Source organism: Oenanthe melanoleuca, chromosome 22, assembly GCF_029582105.1.
Source record: "Oenanthe melanoleuca isolate GR-GAL-2019-014 chromosome 22, OMel1.0, whole genome shotgun sequence".
NCBI classification, from domain to species: domain Eukaryota; kingdom Metazoa; phylum Chordata; class Aves; order Passeriformes; family Muscicapidae; genus Oenanthe; species Oenanthe melanoleuca.
In genome coordinates this window covers 3328740-3352644 of record NC_079355.1, presented here as the reverse complement: position 1 = coordinate 3352644, position 23905 = coordinate 3328740, and the positions used below count along the sequence as shown (strand labels likewise).

The following is a 23905-nucleotide window of genomic DNA, read 5'->3' as shown; positions in this document are numbered from 1 at the left end:
TGGACTTTGGCAGCCGTGGCCCAACCTGGGATGGGATTTAGGAACAAATTTTAGCCCTGGGGGTGCTGAGCTGGGGGTTTTGGGGGTCCCCAGCTCTGCCTGACCCCCTCCAGCAGCTTTTTGTGTCCCAGCTCAGATTGTCCTTGTCCCTGGCAGCTCCTTGGCACAGGAGAGGAGCCAGGAGGGGTCTGGCTGCCGGGATTTGCCCCCCTGGGCTTTTCCAGGGGGTTTTTGGGGTCCCCCAGCCCCACCCCAGGGCGTGTTTGGTGCTGTGACCCCTCGGGATGGGGTTCAGGGGGGTTTGGGGTGCCCTGTGTCCCTAAAGGGGGTTTGGGGAGGTCCCCGTGGTGCCCTCAGGCAGTTTGGGGATCCCATGAGGGGTTTGGGGTGCCCTGTGCTCCCCGGGGGTTTGGGGAGAATTTTTGGGGTGAGTCACAAGTTGGAAATTTTGGTGTGCGATTTTTTTAGGGGGTCTAGGATGGGATTTTGGGTTTCCCAAAATTTTTGGAGTTCTTGGTGCTCCTGGGGTGAGTGAGTGGGGTCCCAGTGCCCTGGGGGGTGTTGGGGCTATTTGGGGTTCCCGGGTTGGATTTTTTGAGAGGTCCCAGACGGGGTTTTGGGGGTTCTGGGGTGGGATTTTTTTAGGGGGTCCCAGATGGGATATTTGAGGGGTTCTGGATGGGTTTTTGAGGGTTCCGGGGTGGAATTTTTGGGGGTTCCCGGTTGGATTTTGGGGGGTTCCAGGTGGGATTTTTTAGGGGTCCTGGGTTGGATTTTTGGGGGTTCTGGGGTGGGACTTTTTAAGGGGTCTAGTGGGGGATTTTTTTAGGAGGTCCCAGCTGGGATATTTGAGGGGTCCCGGACGAGTTTTTGAGAGTTCCCGGGTGGGATTTTGGGGGACTAGCGGGTGGAATTTTTGGGGGTTCCTGGTTGGATTTTGGGGGGTCCTGGGTGCGATTTTTGGGGGGGGTCCCAGCGCAGGGGGCGTGTCCCGGTGCTGGGGGCGTGTCCCGGTGCTGGGGGCGTGGCCTGATGATGCTCCAGCCAATGCGCGCGCTCCCCGTGCCTGCGGCCGCGCATGCGCCCTGCGCGGCCCCGAGCGGCGGCGGCGGGAGCGGGAGCGGGAGCGGAGGTAGGACCGGGATAAACCGGGATGGACCGGGATAAACCGGGATAAACCGGGACGGGCGCGGCAGCCCTGCCGTGACACGGGGAGCCGGCTGCAGGGCGGGCCGCAGCCGGGAGAGCGGCAGCGGAGCGGGGGGAGCGCGCTGGGGCCGGCCCCGAGCCCCGGATGGGGATGGGGGATGCGGGGAAGGATGGGGGATGCGGGCAGCGGCTGTTTAGGGTTTGGGACTGGTCTTAGGGCGTGAGGGCAGCAATGGGGGCTCGTTTTGGGACTGCCCGTGAGGTCTGGGGCAGGTAGAGGTGGGGTCTGAGGTGCGGGACTCATTTATGGGGTGCGGGACCCTGTTATGGGGTGCAGGACTCATTTATGGGGTGCAGGACCCTGTTATGGGGTGCCGGGCTCAGTTATGGGGTGCAGGACTCAGTTTTGGGGTGCAGGACCCTGTTATGGGGTGCCGGGCTCAGTTATGGGGTGCAGGACCCTGTTATGGGGTGCAGGACTCATGTATGGGGTGCAGGACTCTGTTATGGGGTGCAGGACGCTGTTATGGGGTGCGGGACTCTGTTATGGGGTGCAGGACTCTGTTATGGGGTGCAGGACTCAGTTTTGGGGTGCAGGACCCTGTTATGGGGTGCCGGGCTCAGTTATGGGGTGCAGGACCCTGTTATGGGGTGCAGGACTCATGTATGGGGTGCAGGACTCTGTTATGGGGTGCAGGACGCTGTTATGGGGTGCGGGACCCTGTTATGGGGTGCGGGACTCTGTTATGGGGTGCAGGACGCTGTTATGGGGTGCGGGACTCTGTTATGGGGTGCGGGACTCTGTTATGGGGTGCAGGACGCTGTTATGGGGTGCGGGACTCTGTTATGGGGTGCAGGACGCTGTTATGGGGTGCAGGACGCTGTTATGGGGTGCGGGACGCTGTTATGGGGTGCAGGACGCTGTTATGGGGTGCGGGACTCTGTTATGGGGTGCAGGACCCTTTTATGGGGTGCAGGGCCCAGTTATGGGGTCTGGCAGCACCAGGGGAAGCTCTGGGACCAGGCAGTGGCGGGGGAATGGGGACTGGGGCGGGATGGGGCAGGGACTGGGGGGCAGCAGCAGCTCCGGTCTGGGGGGCGCTGGGCAGGACTGGGGGGTCCCTGTGGGGTGGGATGCTCGGGGCATCTCCCGGGGCATCTCCCGCTATCGCCGCCCATCTGCCCCCGGGAAAACCTCCGGGACCCGCAGCACACGTGGAGGAGGGAGCGGCGTTTGCTGCGGAAGGAACCCGAATTTTGGGATTTTGGGATTTTTTTGGGATTTTTGGATTTTGGGCTCCCCCGCTGCCCCCCTCCCCTCCTGTTTCGGGAAGCGTCCGGCGCTGGGCTGACGTCGCCGGGGTCACGCTCGCCCCGTGCCAGCGGTTCTTATTGCCGGCGTCACCTTCCCGCTCGGAGCGGGGGGCGGAGATGCGCGGCTTGCGGCCGGGATCGATGATCCTCCCTGGGCAGCGGACATGGGAAGGCTTTTCCTGGCCCTGCGAGCTGCCGTCGTGGCAGGCGGGCACATCCCTCCCTCGGCGGGCAGCGGTTCGTGCCCGCGCCCATCCCGAGCGCAGATAGAATAAAGTAGGTCAGGCGCTGCTGCGGGCTCCGGGAGCGATCCCGCTGGAAGGACGCCCTTGAAGGTAGCGCTGATGGAGCCGGGGGGCTCGGGGGGCTCGGGGGGCTCGGGGGATGGCGAGGGTTCATGTTCTTCGCTGTTCTTTATCGATGATAAAGAGATGTCGATGTTCTTTATCCCGGGATGCTGCGCTGGGTGTGCTCGGCACCCTCCTGCCTTGCCCTGGGTGCCAGCAGCCCGGAGCCCCCCGGCATGTCTGGATCTCTCTTTTTTGGGCCCTTCTCCTCCGCAGGGGCGGCTCCTCCTCTCCTCGTTTTGCCCTAAAACGGAGCGAGCCCGAGCAGCTCCGGCCGCTGCCCGGCTCTGCCTTTCCCTTGGCAGCAGCGGGAAAATCGAGGTCCGGTTTTCCTCCCTGGGTGGATCCGGCTCAGCCCGGCTTTGGGAGAAACCCCCGGGAGGGATTTTGGCAGCGGGCGGAGCTGCGTGCCTTGGCAGGATCGGTGTGCAGGCAGCGGGACCGAGGAGATGGGGAGCACCGGGCTGGGAAGGGCAGCCAGAGGGACGTGAGGGCAGCCAGGACAGACCTCTGGCACGGTGGGCTGTGTGCCAGCGCCTGCGGGATCTCAGCCTCACTGGGTGTCCCATATAACCCGGGAGAACCCAGCTGGGAGGATGGATTGGGATGGGGATGCTGAAGGGGCAGAGATCCCCCGGGTCCCCCCACCCCAGCAGCGTGTTCCCTGCTCTCGATTTGGGAGGAGAGGGGTTAAATCAAAGCATCCGAGCTGAGCCCTGGCAGGAGGAGGCTGAGACCTGCAGGAGAACAAAGCTCACAAAGTGGTGGTAAGCTGGTAAAACCTGTGGGAATGTGGGAGCCTCCGGGGGGAGCGGGGTCCTGCGCGGGGAGCGCGGCTCCCCGTGGAAATCCTGGCCCCAGGTTATTTTTGGAACAATTGCTTGGCCAGGCTTCAAAATCGTCCTGGTTTTTGGAAGAGCCTGGAGCCTGTGAGCTGTCAGCACAGGCCAGGCACTGCAGGGTGTCCAGGAGCCCTGGGAAGGGCTCAGGGGGATCAGGAGCTGCTGCACTGGTGGAGGCAGCAGATTTTTTATTTTCTCCTTGTGAATCCCAAATTTTCCATCCACTTTTACAGGGGAAGCTTTTCCAGGAAGCTCCAGGCTCTTGGGTGCCTCCCAAGGTGGACGTGCAGGTCGTGCCTGGCGTCCCCCCCTGTCCCTGAGCCCCTTCCTTTGCACCCCAGGGCTGGGCCACCCCTCTTTTATCAATCCCCGGCACAGATGAAAGGCACAGAGAGGGCAAGGATTAGTTCTGGGCAAACACTATAAAGGCACCTCCAGTTAGAGCAGGGAAGCACCGGGTTCATGGTAATTATCCTGGTTAAACTGTAACCTGATGAACAGGCCACCTCTGTCCTCGGGGCTCCTGTGTTCCTCTGGGTGCTCCTGGAGGTGTTGGTGTCCCAGCCCTGGTGACACCCAGGGGATCCACGCCTGGCCAGGGGCTGGAGCGTGACTCCTCACCCCCAGAGAGCTGGATTTGGGGCTGGCACAGCTGGAATTGGGGCTGGCACAGCTGGATTTAGGGCTGGAACAGGCGGATTTGCGGTTGGCACAGGTGGATTTGGGGAGCCACAGCTGGATTTGGGGTTGGCACAGCTGGATTGGGGGTTGGCATAGCTGGATTTGGGCTGGCACAGCTGGATTTGAGGTTGGCACAGCTGGAATTGGGGCTGGCACAGCTGGAATTGGGGCTGGCACAGCTGGATTTGGGGCTGGCACAGCTGGATTTGGAGCTGGCACAGCTGGAATTGGAGCTGGCACAGCTGGATTTGGGGTTGACAGAGGTGGATTTGGGGCTGGTATAACTTGATTTGGGGATTGGCATAGCTGGATTTGGGGCTGGCACAGCTGGAATTGGGGCTGGCACAGCTGGATTTGGGATGCCACAGCTGGATTTGGGGCTGGCACAGCTGGATTTGGGGCTGGCATAGCTGGATTTGGGGCTGGCACAGCTGGATTTGGGGCTGGCATAGCTGGATTTAGGGCTGGAACAGGCGGATTTGCGGTTGGCACAGGTGGATTTGGGGTGCCACAGCTGGATTTGGGGTGCCACAGCTGGATTTGGAGCTGGCACAGCTGGATTTGGGGCTGGCACAGCTGGATTTTGGCACAGCTGGATTTGGACTGGCACAGCTGGATTTGGGGCTGGCACAGCTGGAATTGGAGCTGGCACAGCTGGATTTGGGGTGCCACAGCTGGATTTGGGGCTGGCACAGCTGGATTTGGGGCTGGCACAGCTGGATTTTGGCACAGCCCCGCCTCCTTCCCAACCCTCCTGCTCTTCCCAGGGTCCCTGAGGTGCCGTGGTGAGCGAGGGGCTGGGGGAGGAGGAGCAGCAGGGGGGGAGATGATCCTGCATGGAAAAACTGTGGGAAAACCCTGAGTCCTCCCAGGATCTGTGTTCCTGCAGCTCTGCCCTCCCTGTCCCTGATTAAAATTCCGTGTTTGGGGCTGGAGGAGCCGTGGTTGGAGCTGTGGTTGTGTTTGGGGCTGTGTTTGTTTGGAGCTGTGTTTGGGGCTATGATTGAGCTGTTTGGAGCTGTTTTTGGAGCCATGGTTGAGCTGTTTGGGGCTGTATTTGGAGCCGTGGTTAGGTGTTTGGGGCTCTGTTTGTAGCTGTGTTTGGGGCTGTGATTGAGCTGTTTGGGGCTGTGTTTGGGGCTGTGTTTGGAGCACTGGTTGAGCTGTTTGGAGCTGTGTTTGGGGCCATGGTTGAGGTGTTTGGGTCTGTGTTTGGGGCTGTGTTTGGGGCTGTGTTTGGGGCTGTGTTTGAGCTGTGTTTGGGGCTGTGTTTGGAGCCATGGTTAGGTTTTTCAGTCTGTGTTTGTAGCTGTGTTTGGGGCTGTGATTGAGCTGTTTGGGGCTGTGTTTGAGGCCATGGTTAGGTGTTTGGAGCTGTGTTTGGGGCTGTATTTGGGGCTATGATTGAGCTGTTTGGGGCTGTGTTTGGAGCCGTGGTTAGGTGTTTGGGTCTGTGTTTGTGGCTGTGTTTGGAGCCACGGTTGGGTTTTTCAGTCTGTGTTTGTGCTGTGTTTGGGGCTGTGATTGGAGCTCTGGTTTATTTGGGGCTGTATTTGGAGCCGTGGTTAGGTTTTTGGGGCTGTGTTTGGAGCCACGGTTAGGTTTTTCAGTCTGTGTTTGTAGCTGTGTTTGGGTCTGTTTTTGGAGCCGTGGTTATGTTTTTCAGTCTGTGTTTGTAGCTGTATTTGGGGCTATGATTGAGCTGTTTGGGGCTGTGTGTGGAGCCATAGTTAGGTGTTTGAAGCTGTGTTTGGAGCCACGGTTATGTTTCTCAGTCTGTGTTTGTAGCTGTGTTGTAGCACTGGCAACACCCACCCCTCACCTCTCTCCTCTCTCCCGCAGCATCCCAGTGTCACCATGACCCCCGGGCTGGGCTCCCAGCGCTGCTGCCTGCTGCTGCTGCTGCTGCTGCTGCTGCTGCTGCCCTGGGGGCTGGGGGCGGGCGGGGACCCCCCCCCCCCGTGTCTGCAGCCTCCCTCCTGCGGGCGCTGCTGCAGCGCTGCGGGGCCGGGGACGGGCAGGGGCTCAGCCTGGGGCAGCTCTCGGCGCTGCTCGCCCGCCTGGGGCTGGGCAGGGGCCACCCCAACGGCAGCCACAGCCCCCAGCAGCCCCTCAACCTGTCCCAGGTGAGCCCAGAACCTGCCTGGGGACACCAGAACCTGCCTGGGGAGCCCCAGAACCTGCCTGGGGACACCTGAACCTCCCTGGGGACACCTGAACCTGCCTGGGGACACCTGAACCTCCATGGGGAGCCCCAGAACCTCCATGGGGAGCCCCAGAACCTTCCTGGGGAGCCCAGATCCTGCCTGGGGAGACCAGAACCTCCCTGGGGAGCCCCAGAACCTTCCTGGGGAGCCCAGATCCTGCCTGGGGACACCAGAACCTTCCTGGGGACACAAAATCCTCCCTCTTGGTCCTCAAATCCTCCCTGGGGACCTCCAGAACTTCCCTGGGGACACAAAATCCTCCCTGGGGAGCCCCAGAACCTGCCTGGGGAGCCCAGAACCTCCCTGGGGACACAAAATCCTCCCTCTGGGTCCTCAAATTCTCCCTGGGGAGCCCCAAATTCTCCCTGGGGAGCCCAAATCCTCCCTGTGTGTCCCCAAATCCTCCCTGTAGGTCCCCAAATTTACCCTGTGTGTCCCCAAAACCTCCCTGTGAGCCCCCAAAACTTCCCTGTGGGTCCCCAAACCTCCCTGTGGGTCCCCAAACCTCCCTGTATGTCCCTAAAATTTCCTGTGGGCCCCCAAAACCTCCCTGGGGACCCTCAAAACTTCCCTGTGGACCTTCAAAACTTCCCTGGGGACACCAAATCTCCCTGTGGGCTCCCAAAACTTCCCTGTGGGTCCCTAAAATTTCCCTGTGGAGCCCCAAATCCTCCGTGTGGGTCTCCAAAATTTCCTTGTGGACCCCCAAAACTTCTCTCTGGGTCTCCAAATCCTCCCTGTGAGCCCCCAAATCCTCCCTGTGCACCCCCAAAACCTCTCTGTGAGCTCCCAAAACCTCCCTGTGAGCCCCCAAATCCTACCTGTGTGTCCCCAAATTCACCCTGTGTGTCCCCAAATTTACTCTGTGTGTCCCCAAACCTCCCTGTGTGTCCCCAAATTTACCCTTTGTGTCCCCAAATTCACCCTGTGTGTCCCCAAACCTCCCTGTGTGTCCCCAAACCTCCCTGTGTGTCCCCAAATTTACCCTTTGTGTCCCCAAACCTCCCTGTGTGTCCCCAAATTCACCCTGTGTGTCCCCAAATTCACCCTTTGTGTCCCCAAACCCTCCCTGTGTGTCCCCAAACCCTCCCTGTGAGCCCCCAAAACTTCCCTGTGTGTCCCCAAATCCTCCCTGTGTGTCCCCAAATTCACCCTTTGTGTCCCCAAACCCTCCCTGTGTGTCCCCAAATTTACCCTGTGTGTCCCCAAACCTCCCTGTGTGTCCCCAAACCCTCCCTGTGTGTCCCCAAACCCTCCCTGTGTGTCCCCAAACCCTCCCTGCGTGTCCCCAAACCTCCCTGCGTGTCCCCAAACCCTCCCTGTGTGTCCCCAAACCCCTCCCAGCGGATCTGTGGCAATCCCCAGTGACTCCTGCTCCTCCCCCCAGTGCTTCAGCTCGGGGGAGCTCTTTGCCATCCACAACCTGAGCCAGGGCTCCGTGGTGGGGCCCAGGGAGTTGCAGCAGTTCTGCCCCAGCATCCTGCAGCAGCTGGAGTCAGGAGCCTGTTCCTCTGCAGCCCTGCAGGGCCAGGAGCAGCAGCAGCCAGAGGAGAGCAGGCCCAGCTCAGCCGAAGGTAACGGGGTCCCACTGCTGGGTCCTGGCTGGGATGGAGCTGGTTCTTACTGGGATGGAGCTGGTTCTTACTGGGATGGAGCTGGTTCTTACTGGGATGGAGCTGGTTCTTACTGGGATGAGCCCTGGGATAGCTGGGATGGATGGATGAGCAGTGGGATGGGATGGGATGGAGCTGGTTCTTACTGGGATGAGCCCTGGGATAGCTGGTCTGGATCCTGGCTGGGGATGGAGCTGGTTCTTACTGGGATGGAGCTGGTTCTTACTGGGATGGAGCTGGTTCTTACTGGGATGAGCTCTGGGATAGCTGGGATGGATGGATGAGCAGTGGGATGGGATGGGATGGGATGGATGGAGCTGGTTCTTACTGGGATGAGCCCTGGGATAGCTGGTCTGGATCCTGGCTGGGGATGGAGCTGGTTCTTACTGGGATGGAGCTGGTTCTTACTGGGATGAGCTTTGGGATAGATGGATGAGCAATGGGATGGGATGGGATGGGATGGGATGGGATGGGATGGGATGGGATGGGATGGGATGGGATGGGATGGGATGGGATGGGATGGCTGGGGATGGCTGGGGATGGCTGGGGATGGCTGGGGATGGAGCTGGTTCTTACTGGGATGGAGCTGGTTCTTACTGGGATGGAGCTGGTTCTTACTGGGATGAGCTCTGGGATAGCTGGGATAGCTGGTCTGGATCCTGGCTGGGGATGGAGCTGGTTCTTACTGGGATGGAGCTGGTTCTTACTGGGATGAGCCCTGGGATAGCTGGGATAGCTGGTCTGGATCCTGGCTGGGGATGGAGCTGGTTCTTACTGGGATGGAGCTGGTTCTTACTGGGATGAGCCCTGGGATAGCTGGATCAGCAGTGGGATGGGATGGGATGAGATGTTTGATCCTGCTTGGTGTGTGCAGATTGGGGGGTGGGCTCAGGGGTGGGAGCCAGAGGGAAAAAATGTGAAATATCCATCAAAATGTGATCAATTACCTATATAACACTGCTGTGAGTTCCTGTGAGCCAGAGGGGGAAAAAAAAGTGAAATATCCCTGAAAATATGATCAATATTCACATAACTGTGCTGTGAGTTCCTGTGAACCAGAGGGAAAAAAATTATGGAATATCCCTGAAAATATGATCATATATCCATATAACTCTGCTGCGAGTTCCTGTGAGCCAGAAGGAAAAAAAAGGGAAATATCCCTGAAAATATGATCAAATATTCATATAATTCTGTTGTGAGTTCCCATTAACCAGAAGGAAAAAAAGTGAAATATCCATGAAAATATGATCAAATATTCACATAATTCTGCTGGAGTTCCTGTTAACCAGAGGGAAAAAAATTATGGAATATTCCTGAAAATATGGTCAATATCCATATAACTCTGCTGTGAGTTCCTGTGAGCCAGAGAGGGAAAAAAAGTGAAATATCCATGAAAATATGATCAAATATCCATCAAATTCTGCTGTGAGATCCTGTGAAACAGAGGGAAAAAAACCTGAAATATCTATGAAAATATGATCAAATATCCGATCAAATATCCATTTAATTCTGCTGTGAGTTCCCATGAACCAGAGGGAAAAAAATTATGGAATATCCCTGAAAATATGATCAATATCCACATAACTGCTGTGAGTTCCTGTGAACCAGAGGGATAAAAACCTGAAATATCTATGAAAATATGGTCAAATATCCATATAATTCTGCTGTGAGTTCCTGTGAACCAGAGAGGAAAAAAGTGAAATAGCCATGAAAGTGTGATCAATATTCACATAACTGCTGTGAGTACCTGTGAACCAGAGAGGAAAAAAAAGTGAAATATCCCTGAAAATATCCGATGAAATATCCATCTAATTCTGCTGTGAGTTCCCATTAACCAGAGAGGAAAAAACCTGAAATATCTATGAAAATATGGTCAAATATCCATTTAATTCTGCTGTGAGTCCCCACGGGTGGGAGGGCTGACCTCACCCCTGAACTGGGGGATGCCCACCCAGCTCCAGCCTTTCCCAGCATCCCATCCCAGTTCCTCCATCCCATCCCAGTTCCTCCATCCCATCCCAGTTCCTCCATCCCATCCCAGTTCCTCCATCCCATCCCAGTTCCTCCATCCCAGTTCCTCCATCCCATCCCAGTTCCTCCATCCCATCCCAGTTCCTCCATCCCATCCCAGTTCCTCCATCCCATCCCAGTTCCTCCATCCCATCCCAGTTCCTCCATCTCATCCCAGTTCCTCCATCCCCATCCCAGTTCCTCCATCCCATCCCAGTTCCTCCATCCCATCCCATCCCAGTTCCTCCATCCCATCCCAGTTCCTCCATCCCATCCCATCCCATCCCATCCCATCCCATCCCATCCCATCCCATCCCATCCCATCCCATCCCATCCCAGTTCCTCCATCCCATCCCAGTTCCTCCATCCCATCCCATCCCATCCCAGTTCCTCCATCCCATCCCAGTTCCTCCATCCCATCCCATCCCAGTTCCTCCATCCCCATCCCAGTTCCTTCATCCCATCCCAGTTCCTCCATCCCATCCCAGTTCCTCCATCCCATCCCAGTTCCTCCATCCCCCCCCAGTTCCTCCATCCCAGTTCCTCCATCCCATCCCAGTTCCTCCATCCCCATCCCAGTTCCTCCATCCCATCCCAGTTCCTCCATCCCATCCCAGTTCCTCCATCCCAGTTCCTCCATCCCATCCCAGTTCCTCCATCCCAGTTCCTCCATCCCATCCCATCCCATCCCATCCCATCCCAGTTCCTCCATCCCATCCCAGTTCCTCCATCCCATCCCAGTTCCTCCATCCCATCCCATCCCAGTTCCTCCATCCCATCCCATCCCAGTTCCTCCATCTCATCCCAGTTCCTCCATCCCATCCCAGTTCCTCCATCCCATCCCAGTTCCTCCATCCCATCCCATCCCAGTTCCTCCATCCCATCCCATCCCATCCCATCCCATCCCATCCCATCCCAGTTCCTCCATCCCATCCCAGTTCCTCCATCCCATCCCATCCCATCCCAGTTCCTCCATCCCATCCCAGTTCCTCCATCCCATCCCAGTTCCTCCATCCCATCCCATCCCAGTTCCTCCATCCCAGTTCCTCCATCCCATCCCAGTTCCTCCATCCCATCCCAGTTCCTCCATCCCATCCCATCCCATCCCAGTTCCTCCATCCCATCCCAGTTCCTCCATCCCCATCCCAGTTCCTTCATCCCATCCCAGTTCCTCCATCCCATCCCAGTTCCTCCATCCCATCCCAGTTCCTCCATCCCATCCCAGTTCCTCCATCCCATCCCATCCCATCCCATCCCATCCCAGTTCCTCCATCCCCATCCCAGTTCCTCCATCCCATCCCATCCCATCCCATCCCAGTTCCTCCATCCCATCCCAGTTCCTCCATCCCAGTTCCTCCATCCCCATCCCAGTTCCTCCATCCCATCCCAGTTCCTCCATCCCAGTTCCTCCATCCCATCCCAGTTCCTCCATCCCATCCCAGTTCCTCCATCCCATCCCAGTTCCTCCATCCCATCCCAGTTCCTCCATCCCATCCCATCCCATCCCATCCCATCCCAGTTCCTCCATCCCATCCCAGTTCCTCCATCCCCATCCCATCCCAGTTCCTCCATCCCATCCCAGTTCCTCCATCCCCTCCCAGTTCCTCCATCCCCATCCCAGTTCCTCCATCCCATCCCAGTTCCTCCATCCCAGTTCCTCCATCCCATCCCAGTTCCTCCATCCCATCCCAGTTCCTCCATCCCATCCCATCCCATCCCATCCCAGTTCCTCCATCCCATCCCAGTTCCTCCATCCCAGTTCCTCCATCCCCCCCAGTTCAGGGGCACCCGGAGCCCCCCAGTTCCTCCATCCCATCCCATCCCATCCCAGCCCAGCCCCCCCCCCAGTTCCTCCATCCCATCCCAGTTCCTCCATCCCATCCCACCCCATCCCATCCCATCCCATCCCATCCCATCCCATCCCATCCCATCCCAGTTCCTCCACCCCCCCAGCTCGGGGGCACCCGGAGCCCCCCAGCCCCTCCCCAAGCCGGGTAACGTGTCCCCCGGTGTGTCTCGTCCCGCAGCGTGGGGCTTTGGTGTGGTGAGCGTGTCGGTGATTAACGCGGCCTCCCTGCTCGGAGTGCTGATCGTGCCCTGCTCCCGCAAGGATTTTTTCAGCCGGGTGCTGCTGTTCTTCGTGGCTCTCTCCATCGGCACGCTGCTCTCTAACGCGCTCCTGCAGCTCGTCCCCGAGGTAGAACCGCCCCAGCCTCGCCCTGCTCCGCCCCAGCTCCGTCCCCAGCTCAGGGTTTGGCTCTAAGGGCTCTGCAGGGGTTTGTTGGTCCCTCCCAGCACCGGGAAACGCTCCGAAATTCGGGGTGTGGTGGGAGATGGGTGATGCTGCTTGGGGTGTGCTCAGCCACGCTGGTGGGAATAGCACTGAAATATCCCTGAAAATATTATTTAATATCCATCTGATTCTGCTGTGAGTTCCTGTGAGCCAGAGAAAAAAAATCCCTGAAAACATTATTTAATATCCATCTAATTCTGCTGTGAGTTCCTGTGAACTAGAGGAAAAAATATCCCTGAAAATATTATTTAATATCCATCTAATTCTACTGTGAGTTCCTGTGAACTAGAGGAAAAAATAACATGGAATATCCCTGAAAATATGATCAAATATCCATATAATTCTATTGTGAGTTCCCATTAACCAGAGGAAAAAAATGTGAAATATTCCTGAAAATATGACCAAATATCCATCTAACTCTGCTGTGAGTTCCCGTGAACCAGAGGAAAAAAAAAGTGAAATATCCCTGAAAATATGATCAAATATCCATCTAATTCTGCTGTGAGTTCCTGTGAACTAGAGGAAAAAATAATATGGAATATCCCTGAAAATATGTTCAAATATCTATCTGATTCTGTTGTGAGTTCCTGTGAGCCAGAGGAAAAAATATCCCTGAAAATATTATTTAATATCCATCTAATTCTGCTGTGAGTTCCTGTGAGCCAGAGGAAAAAATATCCCTGAAAATATTATTTAATATCCATCTAATTCTGCTGTGAGTTCCCATGAACCAGAGGAAAAAAAAAGTGAAATATCCCTGAAAATATGATCAAATATCCATCTAATTCTGCTGTGAGTTCCTGTGAACTAGAGGAAAAAATAATATGGAATATCCCTGAAAATATGATCAAATATCCACATAACTGTGCTGTGAGTTCCCATTAACCAGAGAGAAAAAAATATGGAATATCCATGAAAATATGATCAGATATCCACATAACTGTGCTATGAGTTCCCATGAACCAAAGAAAAAAAAAACCTGGAATATCCCTGAAAATATGATTAAATATCCATCTAATTCTGCTGTGAGTTCCCATGAGGCAGAGGAAAAAATAATATGGAATATCCCTGAAAATATGATCAGATATCCACATGGCTCTGCTGTGAATTCCCATGAACCAGAGGGAAAAAAATGTGAAATATCCATGAAAATATGATCAGATATCCATACAAGCAAGGAGAATAACCTGGAGAAGCAGCAGCTCCCTCTGCAATCAGCCAACTTTAACAAATCCTTGAATTGCTTTTTTTTCCTCCCTCTTCCTGATTGCCCAGCCCCTGGTTCTGGTTTCCACGAGGTTTCCTGGTGCTCTGATGGGACCGACAGAAATCCCAGAAATTAATTGTGTTGTAATTGAGCAGTTCTGGAGCTGAAGAAATAAATCCCCCTGGACTGGAAACTTTTGGAATGTGGTCCAGGTACCTCCTCAGAGGATGAGCTGGGTTTGGCACATCCAGCTTTAAAATCTCAGTGGGTTTTCCCCATTGCTGGCAGGCAAATGTGCTGTGAGATGTTTGGTTTTTTTTTTGGTTTTTTTGTTTTATTCAAAGCTCCTTTTTCAGCTCTAGAACTGCAAGTTTTATTTAAAAAGGAAGCACCTCCAATTCCTGGAGTACAGTCCAGCCCCACAGCAGCTCCCTGGCTGCAGCAGGGATGGAGTGTACGAGGTGCTGGGGGAACCCGGCTGCTGTGGCTTTGGAGTGACACAGCAGAGCTGGTGGCTAGCTGGAACAGAACCTGGCTACCAACCTGGCTGCTGTGGCTTTGGAGTGACACAGCAGGGCTGGTGGCTAGCTGGGACACAGCCTGGCTACCAACCTGGCTGCTGTGGCTTTGGAGTGACACAGCAGGGCTGGTGGCTAGCTGGGACAGAACCTGGCTACCAACCTGGCTGCTGTGGATTTGGAGTGACACACACAGCATGGCTGGTGGCTAGCTGGGACAGAACCTGGCTACCAGCCTGGCTGCTGTGTGGCTTTAGGAATGACACACACAGCAGAGCTGGTGGCTAGCTGGAACACAACCTGGCTACTAACCTGGCTAGGAACACAGCCTGGCTAGCTGGAACACAACCTGGCTAGCTGGAACACAACCTGAACACAACCTGGCTAGCTGGAACACAACCTGGCTAGCTGGAACACAGCCTGGCTAGGAACACAACCTGGCTACTCACCTGGCTGCTGTGTGGCTTTAGGAATGACCCACACAGCAGAGCTGGTGGCTAGCTGGAACACAACCTGGCTACTAACCTGGCTAGGAACACAGCCTGGCTAGCTGGAACACAACCTGGCTAGCTGGAACACAACCTGGCTGCTGTGTGGCTTGGGAATGACCCACACAGCAGAGGTGGTGGCTAGCTGGAACACAACCTGGCTACTAACCTGGCTAGGAACACAGCCTGGCTAGCTGGAACACAACCTGGCTAGCTGGAACACAACCTGGCTGCTGTGTGGCTTGGGAATGACCCACACAGCAGAGGTGGTGGCTAGCTGGAACACAACCTGGCTACTAACCTGGCTAGGAACACAACCTGGCTAGGAACACAACCTGGCTAGCTGGACCACAACCTGGCTAGCTGGACCACAACCTGGCTAGGAACACAACCTGGCTAGCTGGACCACAACCTGGCTAGCTGGAACACAACCTGAACACAACCTGGCTAGCTGGACCACAACCTGGCTACCAAACCTCACTGACACCACCCAAAGCCGCTCAGCGCCGGGTTCCCCCCGGGAAGCAGCTGATGAAACACAATCACTAATGAATTTCCTTTTCTCTCTCCCTTCTCTGCGGACCCCCCCCCGCCATCCCCACTCCTCCCTCCCATCCCGGGGTGGGCTGGCCCTGCCCAGTCTGGGGGTTCGGGTTGCTCTGCGTGTCCGTCATCTCGCTGTGCTCGCTGCTGGGAGCCAGCGTGGTGCCCTTCATGAAGAAAACCTTTTACAAGAGGCTGCTGCTCTACTTCATAGCCCTGGCGATTGGAACTCTCTACTCCAACGCCCTGTTCCAGCTCATCCCCGAGGTAGGACGGGCTGGGCTGGCGGCCCCGGGCTGCTGCTCGCCCCGGGGCTGCTCCTCTCTCGCCCCGGGGCTGCTGCTCCTCTCCCTCCCGGGGCTGCTCCTCTCCCTCCCCGGGGCTGCTCCTCTCCCTCCCGGGGCTGCTCCTCTCCCGGGGCTGCTCCTCTCTCGCCCCGGGGCTGCTCCTCTCTCGCCCCGGGGCTGCTCCTCTCCCTCCCCGGGGCTGCTCCTCTCCCTCCCCGGGGCTGCTCCTCTCCCGGGGCTGCTCCTCTCTCGCCCCGGGGCTGCTCCTCTCTCGCCCCGGGGCTGCTCCTCTCTCGCCCCGGGGCTGCTCCTCTCCCTCCCCGGGGCTGCTCCTCTCCCGGGGCTGCTCCTCTCCCTCCCCGGGGCTGCTCCTCTCCCTCCCCGGGGCTGCTCCTCTCCCTCCCCGGGGCTGCTCCTCTCCCTCCCCGGGGCTGCTCCTCTCCCGGGGCTGCTCCTCTCCCGGGGCTGCTCCTCTCCCGGGGCTGCTCCTCTCCCCGGGGCTGCTCCTCTCCCGGGGCTGCTCCTCTCCCCGGGGCTGCTGCTCCTCTCCCCGGGGCTGCTGCTCCTCTCCCCGGGGCTGCTCCTCTCCCTCCCCGGGGCTGCTCCTCTCCCTCCCCGGGGCTGCTCCTCTCCCTCCCCGGGGCTGCTCCTCTCCCTCCCCGGGGCTGCTCCTCTCCCGGGGCTGCTCCTCTCCCGGGGCTGCTCCTCTCCCGCCCCGGGGCTGCTCCTCTCCCGGGGCTGCTCCTCTCCCGCCCCGGGGCTGCTCCTCTCCTCTCCCCGGGGCTGCTCCTCTCCTCTCCCCGGGGCTGCTCCTCTCCTCTCCCCGGGGCTGCTCCTCTCCCTCCCCGGGGCTGCTCCTCTCCCTCCCCGGGGCTGCTCCTCTCCCTCCCCGGGGCTGCTCCTCTCCCGGGGCTGCTCCTCTCCCGGGGCTGCTCCTCTCCCGCCCCGGGGCTGCTCCTCTCCCGGGGCTGCTCCTCTCCCGCCCCGGGGCTGCTCCTCTCCTCTCCCCGGGGCTGCTCCTCTCCTCTCCCCGGAGCTGCTCCTCTCCCTCCCCGGGGCTGCTCCTCTCCCGGGGCTGCTCCTCTCCCGGGGCTGCTGCTCTCTCTCCCCGGAGCTGCTCCTCTCCCGCCCCGGGGCTGCTCCTCTCTCTCCCGGGGCTGCTCCTCTCCCGCCCCGGGGCTGCTCCTCTCTCTCTCCGGGGCTGCTCCTCTCCCTCCCCGGGGCTGCTGCCGGACAAGGGGCAGCGCGGGGAGCCCGCAGTCGGTACGGAGGGCAGGAGCTGGGGAGGGAGCGCTCCTGGCCAGGGAATTTGCATTTATTCCCTTTTTTTTGGCTTTTTATTGGCTTTTTTTGGCTTTTTATTCCCTTTTTTTTTTTTTGCTTTTTATTTGTTTTTTTGGCTCTTTATTGCCTTTTTTTGCCTTTTCATTCCCTTTTTTTGCCTTTTTATTGCTTTTTCTATCCCTGGGGGCCGAGCAGAGCCTGGTTTTGTGATCCCTATCCCATTGCAGGGATACCTCGGATGCTGAAATGATCGAGACCCAAGTTTTTTTTTCTGAGCAGCTGCTCCTGAGCAGAGCTCGGAGCTGTGTCACCCCCGCAGTGTCACCCAGGGGCGGGGGGAGGACAAGGAGGGTGGCAGGAGCTGCTCCTGACCCCGCCCCGTGTCCCCTCCTACCCGCAGGCGTTCGGGTTCAACCCCCAGGAGAACGATTACATCTCCAAATCCGCCGTGGTCTTCGGCGGCTTCTACCTCTTCTTCTTCACCGAGAAAATCCTCAAGATGCTCCTGAAGCAGAAGGACCAGGTGAGGCAGGGAGGGGGGGAAGAGCGGGAATTTTGGGATGGGGGGTGGGAAATAGCAGGGATTTGAGGATGGTGTGGTGAGAAACAACAGGAATTTTGGGATGATGAGGTGAGAGGCACCAGGAGTTCCAGGATAGTGGGACAGGAAGCACCAGGAGTTCCAGGATGATGGGGTGGGAACATCAGGAGTTCCAGGATGATGGGACAGGAAACAGCAGGAATTTTGGGATGATGGGGTGGGAAGCACCAGGAGTTTCAGCACCAGGAGTTCCAGGATGATGAGGTGGGAAGCACCAGGAATTTTGGGATGGTGTGATGGGAAGCACCAGGAGTTCCAGGATGATGGGACAGGAAACACCAGGAATTTCGGGATGATGGGGTGGGAAGCACCAGCAGTTCCAGGATGATGAGGTGGGAACATCAGCAGTTCCAGGATGATGGGGTGGGAAGCACCAGGAATTTTGGGATGGTGTGATGGGAAGCACCAGGAGTTTCAGGATGATGAGGTGGGAACATCAGCAGTTCCAGGATGATGAGGTGGGAAGCAGCAGGAATTTTGGGATGATGAGGTGGGAACATCAGCAGTTCCAGGGTGATGAGGTGGGAAGCAGCAGGAATTTTGGGATGATGAGGTGGGAACATCAGCAGTTCCAGGGTGATGAGGTGGGAAGCAGCAGGAATTTTGGGATGATGAGGTGGGAAGGAGCAGGAATTTTGGGACGATGGGGTGGGAAGCACCAGGAATTTTGGGATGATGAGGTGGGAAGCACCAGGAATTTTGGGACGATGACTGCCAGCCCCCTCCCGCAGCACCACCACGGGCACAGCCACTACGGCGCCGAGGCCGCGCCCGGCCGGCAGCGGCAGGAGGAGGTGCCCGAGAAGCTGCAGAACGGGGAGCTGGACCGCATGATCCCCAACACCCCCGGGGGGCCGGAGCTCCGAGCCCCGGGCGGGGACCCCGCGGGCGGCGTCGCGTCCCTGTCGGTGCAGGTGAGGCGGGACGCGGCCTGAGGGGGGCGCTGCACCCCAAAACCCCCCGGGCGGGGCGGGAGCAAAGAACTCTGCTGGGGTCGGGCAGTGCTGCAGGGGCAGCGACCCCACTGGGTGCTGGTGCTTCTTTTGGGGTGCTGGTGGTTGTTTTGGGGTGCTGATGGCAGTTTTGGGGTCCTGGTGGCTGTTTTGGGGTGCTGATGGCAGTTTTGGGGTGCTGGTGGTTGTTTTGATGTGCTGATGGTTGTTTTGGGGTGCTGGTGGCTTTTTTTGGGATGCTGATGGCCGTTTTAGGGTGCTGATGGTTGTTTTTGGGATGCTGGTGGAAGTTTTTAGGTCCTGATGGCTGTTTTGGGGTGCTGATGGCCATTCTGGGGTGCTGATGGCAGTTTTAGCGTCCTGATGGCAGTTTTGGGGTGCTGATGGCCGTTCTGGGGTGCTGATGGCAGTTCTGGGTTCCTGATGGCAGTTTTGGGGTGCTGATGGCAGTTTTGGGGTGCTGATGGCCATTTGAGGATGCTAATGGCTATTTTGGGGTGCTAATGGCCGTTCTGGGTTCCTGATGGCCATTCTGGGTTCCTGATGGCCGTTCTGGGGTCCTGATGGCCGTTCTGGGGTCCTGATGGCAGTTTTGGGATACTGATGGCCATTGTAGGGTGCTGATGGCTGTTCTGGGGTCCTGATGGCTGTTCAGGGGTGCTGATGGCCGTTCTGGGTTCCTGATGCCAGTTTTGGGTTCCTGATGCCAGTTTTAGGGTCCTGATGGCCGTTCTGGGGTCCTGATGGCAGTTCTGGGGTCCTGATGGCAGTTCTGGGTTCCTGATGGCCGTTCTGGGTTCCTGATGGCAGTTTTGGGGTGCTGATGGCAGTTTTGGGGTGCTGATGGCAGTTTTGGGGTGCTGATGGCAGTTCTGGGTTCCTGATGGCTATTTTGGGGTGCTGATGGCCGTTCTGGGTTCCTGATGCCAGTTCTGGGGTGCTGATGGCCATTCTGGGGTGCTGATGGCCATTCTGGGGTGCTGATGGCCATTTGAGGGTGCTGATGGCCATTCTGGGGTCCTGATGGCTGTTCTGGGTTCCTGATGGCAGTTTTGGGGTGCTGATGGCAGTTCTGGGTTCCTGATGGCTATTTTGGGGTGCTGATGGCAGTTCTGGATTCCTGATGGCAGTTTTGGGGTGCTGATGGCCGTTCTGGGTTCCTGATGCCAGTTCTGGGGTGCTGATGGCCGTTCTGGGGGCTGTGGCAGGACCTGCAGGCCTCCCAGAGCGCGTGCTACTGGCTGAAGGAGGTCAGGTACTCGGACATCGGGACCCTGGCCTGGATGATCACGCTCAGTGACGGGCTCCACAACTTCATCGACGGGCTGGCCATCGGCGCCTCCTTCACCGTCTCCGTGTTCCAGGGCATCAGCACCTCCGTGGCCATTCTCTGTGAGGAGTTCCCACACGAGCTGGGTATGTCACTCCCTCTCCCTGCTCCCTCTGGAGTCCTTTTTCCACCCCAGAAAGGCGAATTTGGGGTGGGGTAAAGAGTGATGCTGCTGGTAAGGGAGGGCTGTAAACTGCTCTGAGTAATCGCCGCTCTAAAAATAACCAGGTAATGTGATGGCTGAGGTTTAAATTTAGATGGAGGCATCTGAAGGCAAAAAAAACAAAAAAAAAAAAAACTCAGCACCTCGGTTTGGGAGGGGGGAAGTGGGTTTGGGTGGGAATGTCCAAATTTAGGGGGAGTTGAGGGGGAGGCAGGTTTGGGTGTGAATGTCTGAATTTGGGAATAGTGGAGTGGTCAGTGAAGGAGAGGCAGGTTTGGGTGTGAATGTTCAAATTTGGGAATAGTGGTATGGTCAGTGAGTGGGAGGCAAATTTGGGTGTGAATGTTCAAATTTAGGGGGAGTTGAGGGGGAGGCAGGTTTGGGTGTGAATGTCAGAATTTAGGAATAGTGAAATGGCCAGTGAAGGAAGTTTGGGTTTGAATGTCTGAATTTAGGAATAGTGGAGTGGTCAGTGAAGGAGATTTGGGTGTCAATGTCTGAATTCAGGAATAGTAGAATGGTCAGTGAAGGAGAGGCAGAATTGGGTGTGAATATCTGAATTTGGGAATAGTAGAATGGTCAGTGAAGGAGAGGCAGGTTTGGGTGTCAATGTCCAAATTTCAGAATAGTGGAATGGTCAGTGAAGGAGAGGCAGGTTTGGGTGTCAGTGTCTGAATTTAGGAATAGTGGTATGGTCAGTGAACGAGGTTTGTGTGTCAATGTTCAAATTTAGGAATAGTAGAATGGTCAGTGAAGGAGGTTTGTGTGTCAATGTTCAAATTTAGGAATAGTGGAGTGGTCAGTGAAGGAGGTTTGTGTGTCAATGTTCAAATTTAGGAATAGTGGAGTGGTCAGTGAAGGAGGTTTGGGTGTGAATGTCCAGATTTAGGGGCAGTGTGATGGTCAGTGCCAGCCACAGAGAACCCACACTTGAGCTGGCACATGCTGTGACTTTTGGGGTGTCCTGTGCAGTCCAGTTGGACTCTGATCCTTCCAAATCTGGGATTCTGTGAGTTCAATCCAGTGCCAATGCTGCTGACAGCCCTTCCCTCCTCATCCTCCCATCTTCCTTTCCCCAGGGGACTTTGTGATCCTGCTCAATGCTGGCATGACCATTCGCCAGGCTCTCTTCTTCAACTTCATCTCTGCCTGCTGCTGCTACGTGGGCCTGGCCTTTGGCATCGTGGCTGGCAGCCACTTCTCTGCCAACTGGATCTTTGCTCTGGCTGGAGGGATGTTCCTGTACATAGCACTGGCTGACATGGTAAATCCTCACCCCAAATCCTGAGCCCAAATCTGAGCCCGTGGGATTTCTCTCTTGGAAACGCTCAGCTTGCCCTCTGTCCCCTTGGCACACACAGATCTCTCTGCTGGCTGAAATCCCCAGGATGGGAGGGTGCTGAATGTTTGCTGAGGGAGGAAGGGGCTGTCACTGAGCCCTGCCATCCCAATTTTTCACTTTCCCCCCCCCAGTTCCCTGAGATGAACGAGGTGAGCCGGGAGGACGAGCAGAACGGCAGTGCGCTGATCACCTTTGCCATCCAGAACGCGGGGCTGCTCACGGGCTTCACCATCATGGTGCTGCTCACCATGTACTCAGGGCAGATCCAGATAGGGTAGGACAGCCTGAGCTGCAGCCCTGATCCAATTTTCCATGGGTTTTTTTTTTGGGGGGGGGGGAAGGTTTGTTTTTTTTTCCTTTTTTTGTTTTCTTTCCTGCTGCAAACACACGACGGTACCTGTGCGGGCACTGACGTCACACTACAGGAGAGACGTTGCTTTCAAAACTATTCCATGGATTTTTTTTTTCTGGTTTAAGGCTGAGGGGAGTGGAATTCCCCTTCCCACAGGACTGATTTTTTCCAGTGTCATATCCCTCCTCACCTCTCCCAGGAAGGATGGAATGGGGAGACAGGAGCTGCTCCTCTCGTGCTTGGAGTGATCCCGTGGGACACGACACTGTCCTGACCCCTCTGGGTCAGGGGACAGATGGGGACAGACCCTTCCCTGTGCTCTCTGAGGATGAGGAGGTTCACCCTGGCACCATCATCCACCTGGACAATGCCCTGGCACGAGGGCTGAAGAGGGCAGGGGTTTTAAAGCACATTTTGGGTGTCAGTGCTCGGAGCAGAGGACACTAAACTGGGCTGGAGTGACACTTGGGGTGCTGGGAGGAGCCTGACCCCCCTTCAGTCCATGGAGTGAGGGGCAAATCCCAACTCCTCTGCCAGGGCTGGTGAGAAGGGGATGAGAGCAGAGCCCTGCCCTGCCACAGGGATCTTTCCTCAGGTTGTGTCCAAGCTCATGGTGACAGCTGGGAGCAGCCACCAGTTCTTAAACACTGCTGAGGTTCATGGTGGGGTGTTTTCAAAAGCAAAACTCAGACTGTGAACCTCTTCAGGTTGTGTGTTCCCAGCCTTAGGGAGTAGCCAGAGAAGGGTGTTCCAGGCACTTCCCAGCTCTGCCTCCAGGCTGGTGTTCCCAGATTCACTAGGTGAATTACTTATTATCATATTGATAAGGTTGCCCACCCCACCCGTGCTGCTCGAGGTTCCTTTTGCCCCCAGAGCCCTCATGCTGTGCCTGGTGTGACCCTGTGGCCGTGTGGATTTTGGGGAATCTGGTTTGGTGCTGATTTGGGATGGAGGAGAGCTGCAGGTGCTCTGGAAGTGTCTTCCTTCACTGCCCACCTGTGCAGGTGTGTGGGGTGTGACAGGGTGGTGGCACCGTGGAGCTGAGCCTCCCACACCTTCCTCTCCTGAGGAAAGCAACCCTGAGGCTGTGCCAGGTTATTGCAGAGGGATCTCAGTCCCCTGGCAGTGTTAACCTGGCTGGATTGCTGTAATCCTGAATTCCCAGCTGGGTGTTCTTCCTGAACTCCCAACAGCTGTAATCCTGAATTCCCACTGGGTGATGTTCTTCCTGAATTCCCAACAGCTGTAATCCTGAATTCCCAGCTGGGTGTTCTTCCCAAAATCCCAACAGCTGTAATCCCTGAATTCCCAGCTGGGTGTTCTTCCCAAAATCCCAACAGCTGTAATCCTGAATTCCCAGCTGGGTGTTCTTCCTGAACTCCCAACAGCTGTAATCCTGAATTCCCAGCTGGGTGTTCTTCCCAAAATCCCAACAGCTGTAATCCTGAATTCCCAGCTGGGTGTTCTTCCCAAAATCCCAACAGCTGTAATCCTGAATTCCCACTGGGTGATGTTCTTCCTGAATTCCCAACAGCTGTAATCCTGAATTCCCAGCTGGGTGATGTTCTTCTTAAACTCCCAACAGCTGTAATCCTGAATTCCCAGCTGGGTGTTCTTCCCAAACTCCCAGCAGCTCTAATCCCTGAATTCCCACTGGGTGATGTTCTTCCCAAGCTCCCAACAGCTGTAATCCTGAATTCCCAGCTGGGTGATGTTCTTCTTAAACTCCCAACAGCTGTAATCCTGAATTCCCACTGGGTGATGTTCTTCCTGAATTCCCAACAGCTGTAATCCTGAATTCCCAGCTGGGTGTTCTTCCCAAAATCCCAACAGCTGTAATCCCTGAATTCCCAGCTGGGTGTTCTTCCCAAGCTCCCAACAGCTGTAATCCTGAATTCCCAGCTGGGTGATGTTCTTCCTGAACTTCCAACAGCTGTAATCCTGAATTCCCAGCTGGGTGTTCTTCCCAAAATCCCAATAGCTGTAATCCTGAATTCCCATCTGGGTGATGTTCTTCCTGAATTCCCAACAGCTGTAATCCTGAATTCCCAGCTGGGTGATGTTCTTCCTGAATTCCCAACAGCTGTAATCCTGAATTCCCAGCTGGGTGTTCTTCCCAAAATCCCAACAGCTGTAATCCCTGAATTCCCAGCTGGGTGATGTTCTTCCCAAACTCCCAACAGCTGTAATCCTGAATTCCCAGCTGGGTGATGTTCTTCCCAAACTCCCAACAGCTGCCACCAAGCCCCTGGCACTGCCAGGATCCTCGTGGATCATCACCTACACTCTCAGTCTGGGCATTTGTCCCCCTGGCTCTTGGCTTTGTCCTGCACCCCAAACCTAAATAACTTCTAGAGGAGCCTTTTTGGGGTCACCCTTCA

At 56.5% G+C, this 23905-nt stretch overlaps 1 protein-coding gene and 1 long non-coding RNA gene across 2 annotated transcripts; one reads left to right on the top strand and one right to left on the bottom strand.

Annotated features, from left to right (window-relative positions):
* The first annotated feature begins 1063 nt into the window (after positions 1–1063).
* Positions 1064–22547, top strand: SLC39A14 (solute carrier family 39 member 14). The gene is given in 10 exon segments (XM_056508732.1): positions 1064–1132; positions 6176–6283; positions 6286–6459; positions 7928–8114; positions 15310–15479; positions 17184–17306; positions 18116–18298; positions 19546–19753; positions 20910–21094; positions 21304–22547. Coding segments are annotated over 10 exon segments (1539 nt in total). The 5' UTR covers positions 1064–1078; the 3' UTR covers positions 21451–22547.
* Positions 9039–13419, bottom strand: LOC130261995 (uncharacterized). Its single transcript, XR_008842042.1, has 3 exons — positions 12547–13419; positions 9901–10003; positions 9039–9827 (listed from the first exon to the last, which is right to left on the bottom strand). It is a non-coding gene; the product is annotated as an uncharacterized LOC130261995 (long non-coding RNA).
* Positions 22548–23905: the final 1358 nt, after the last annotated feature.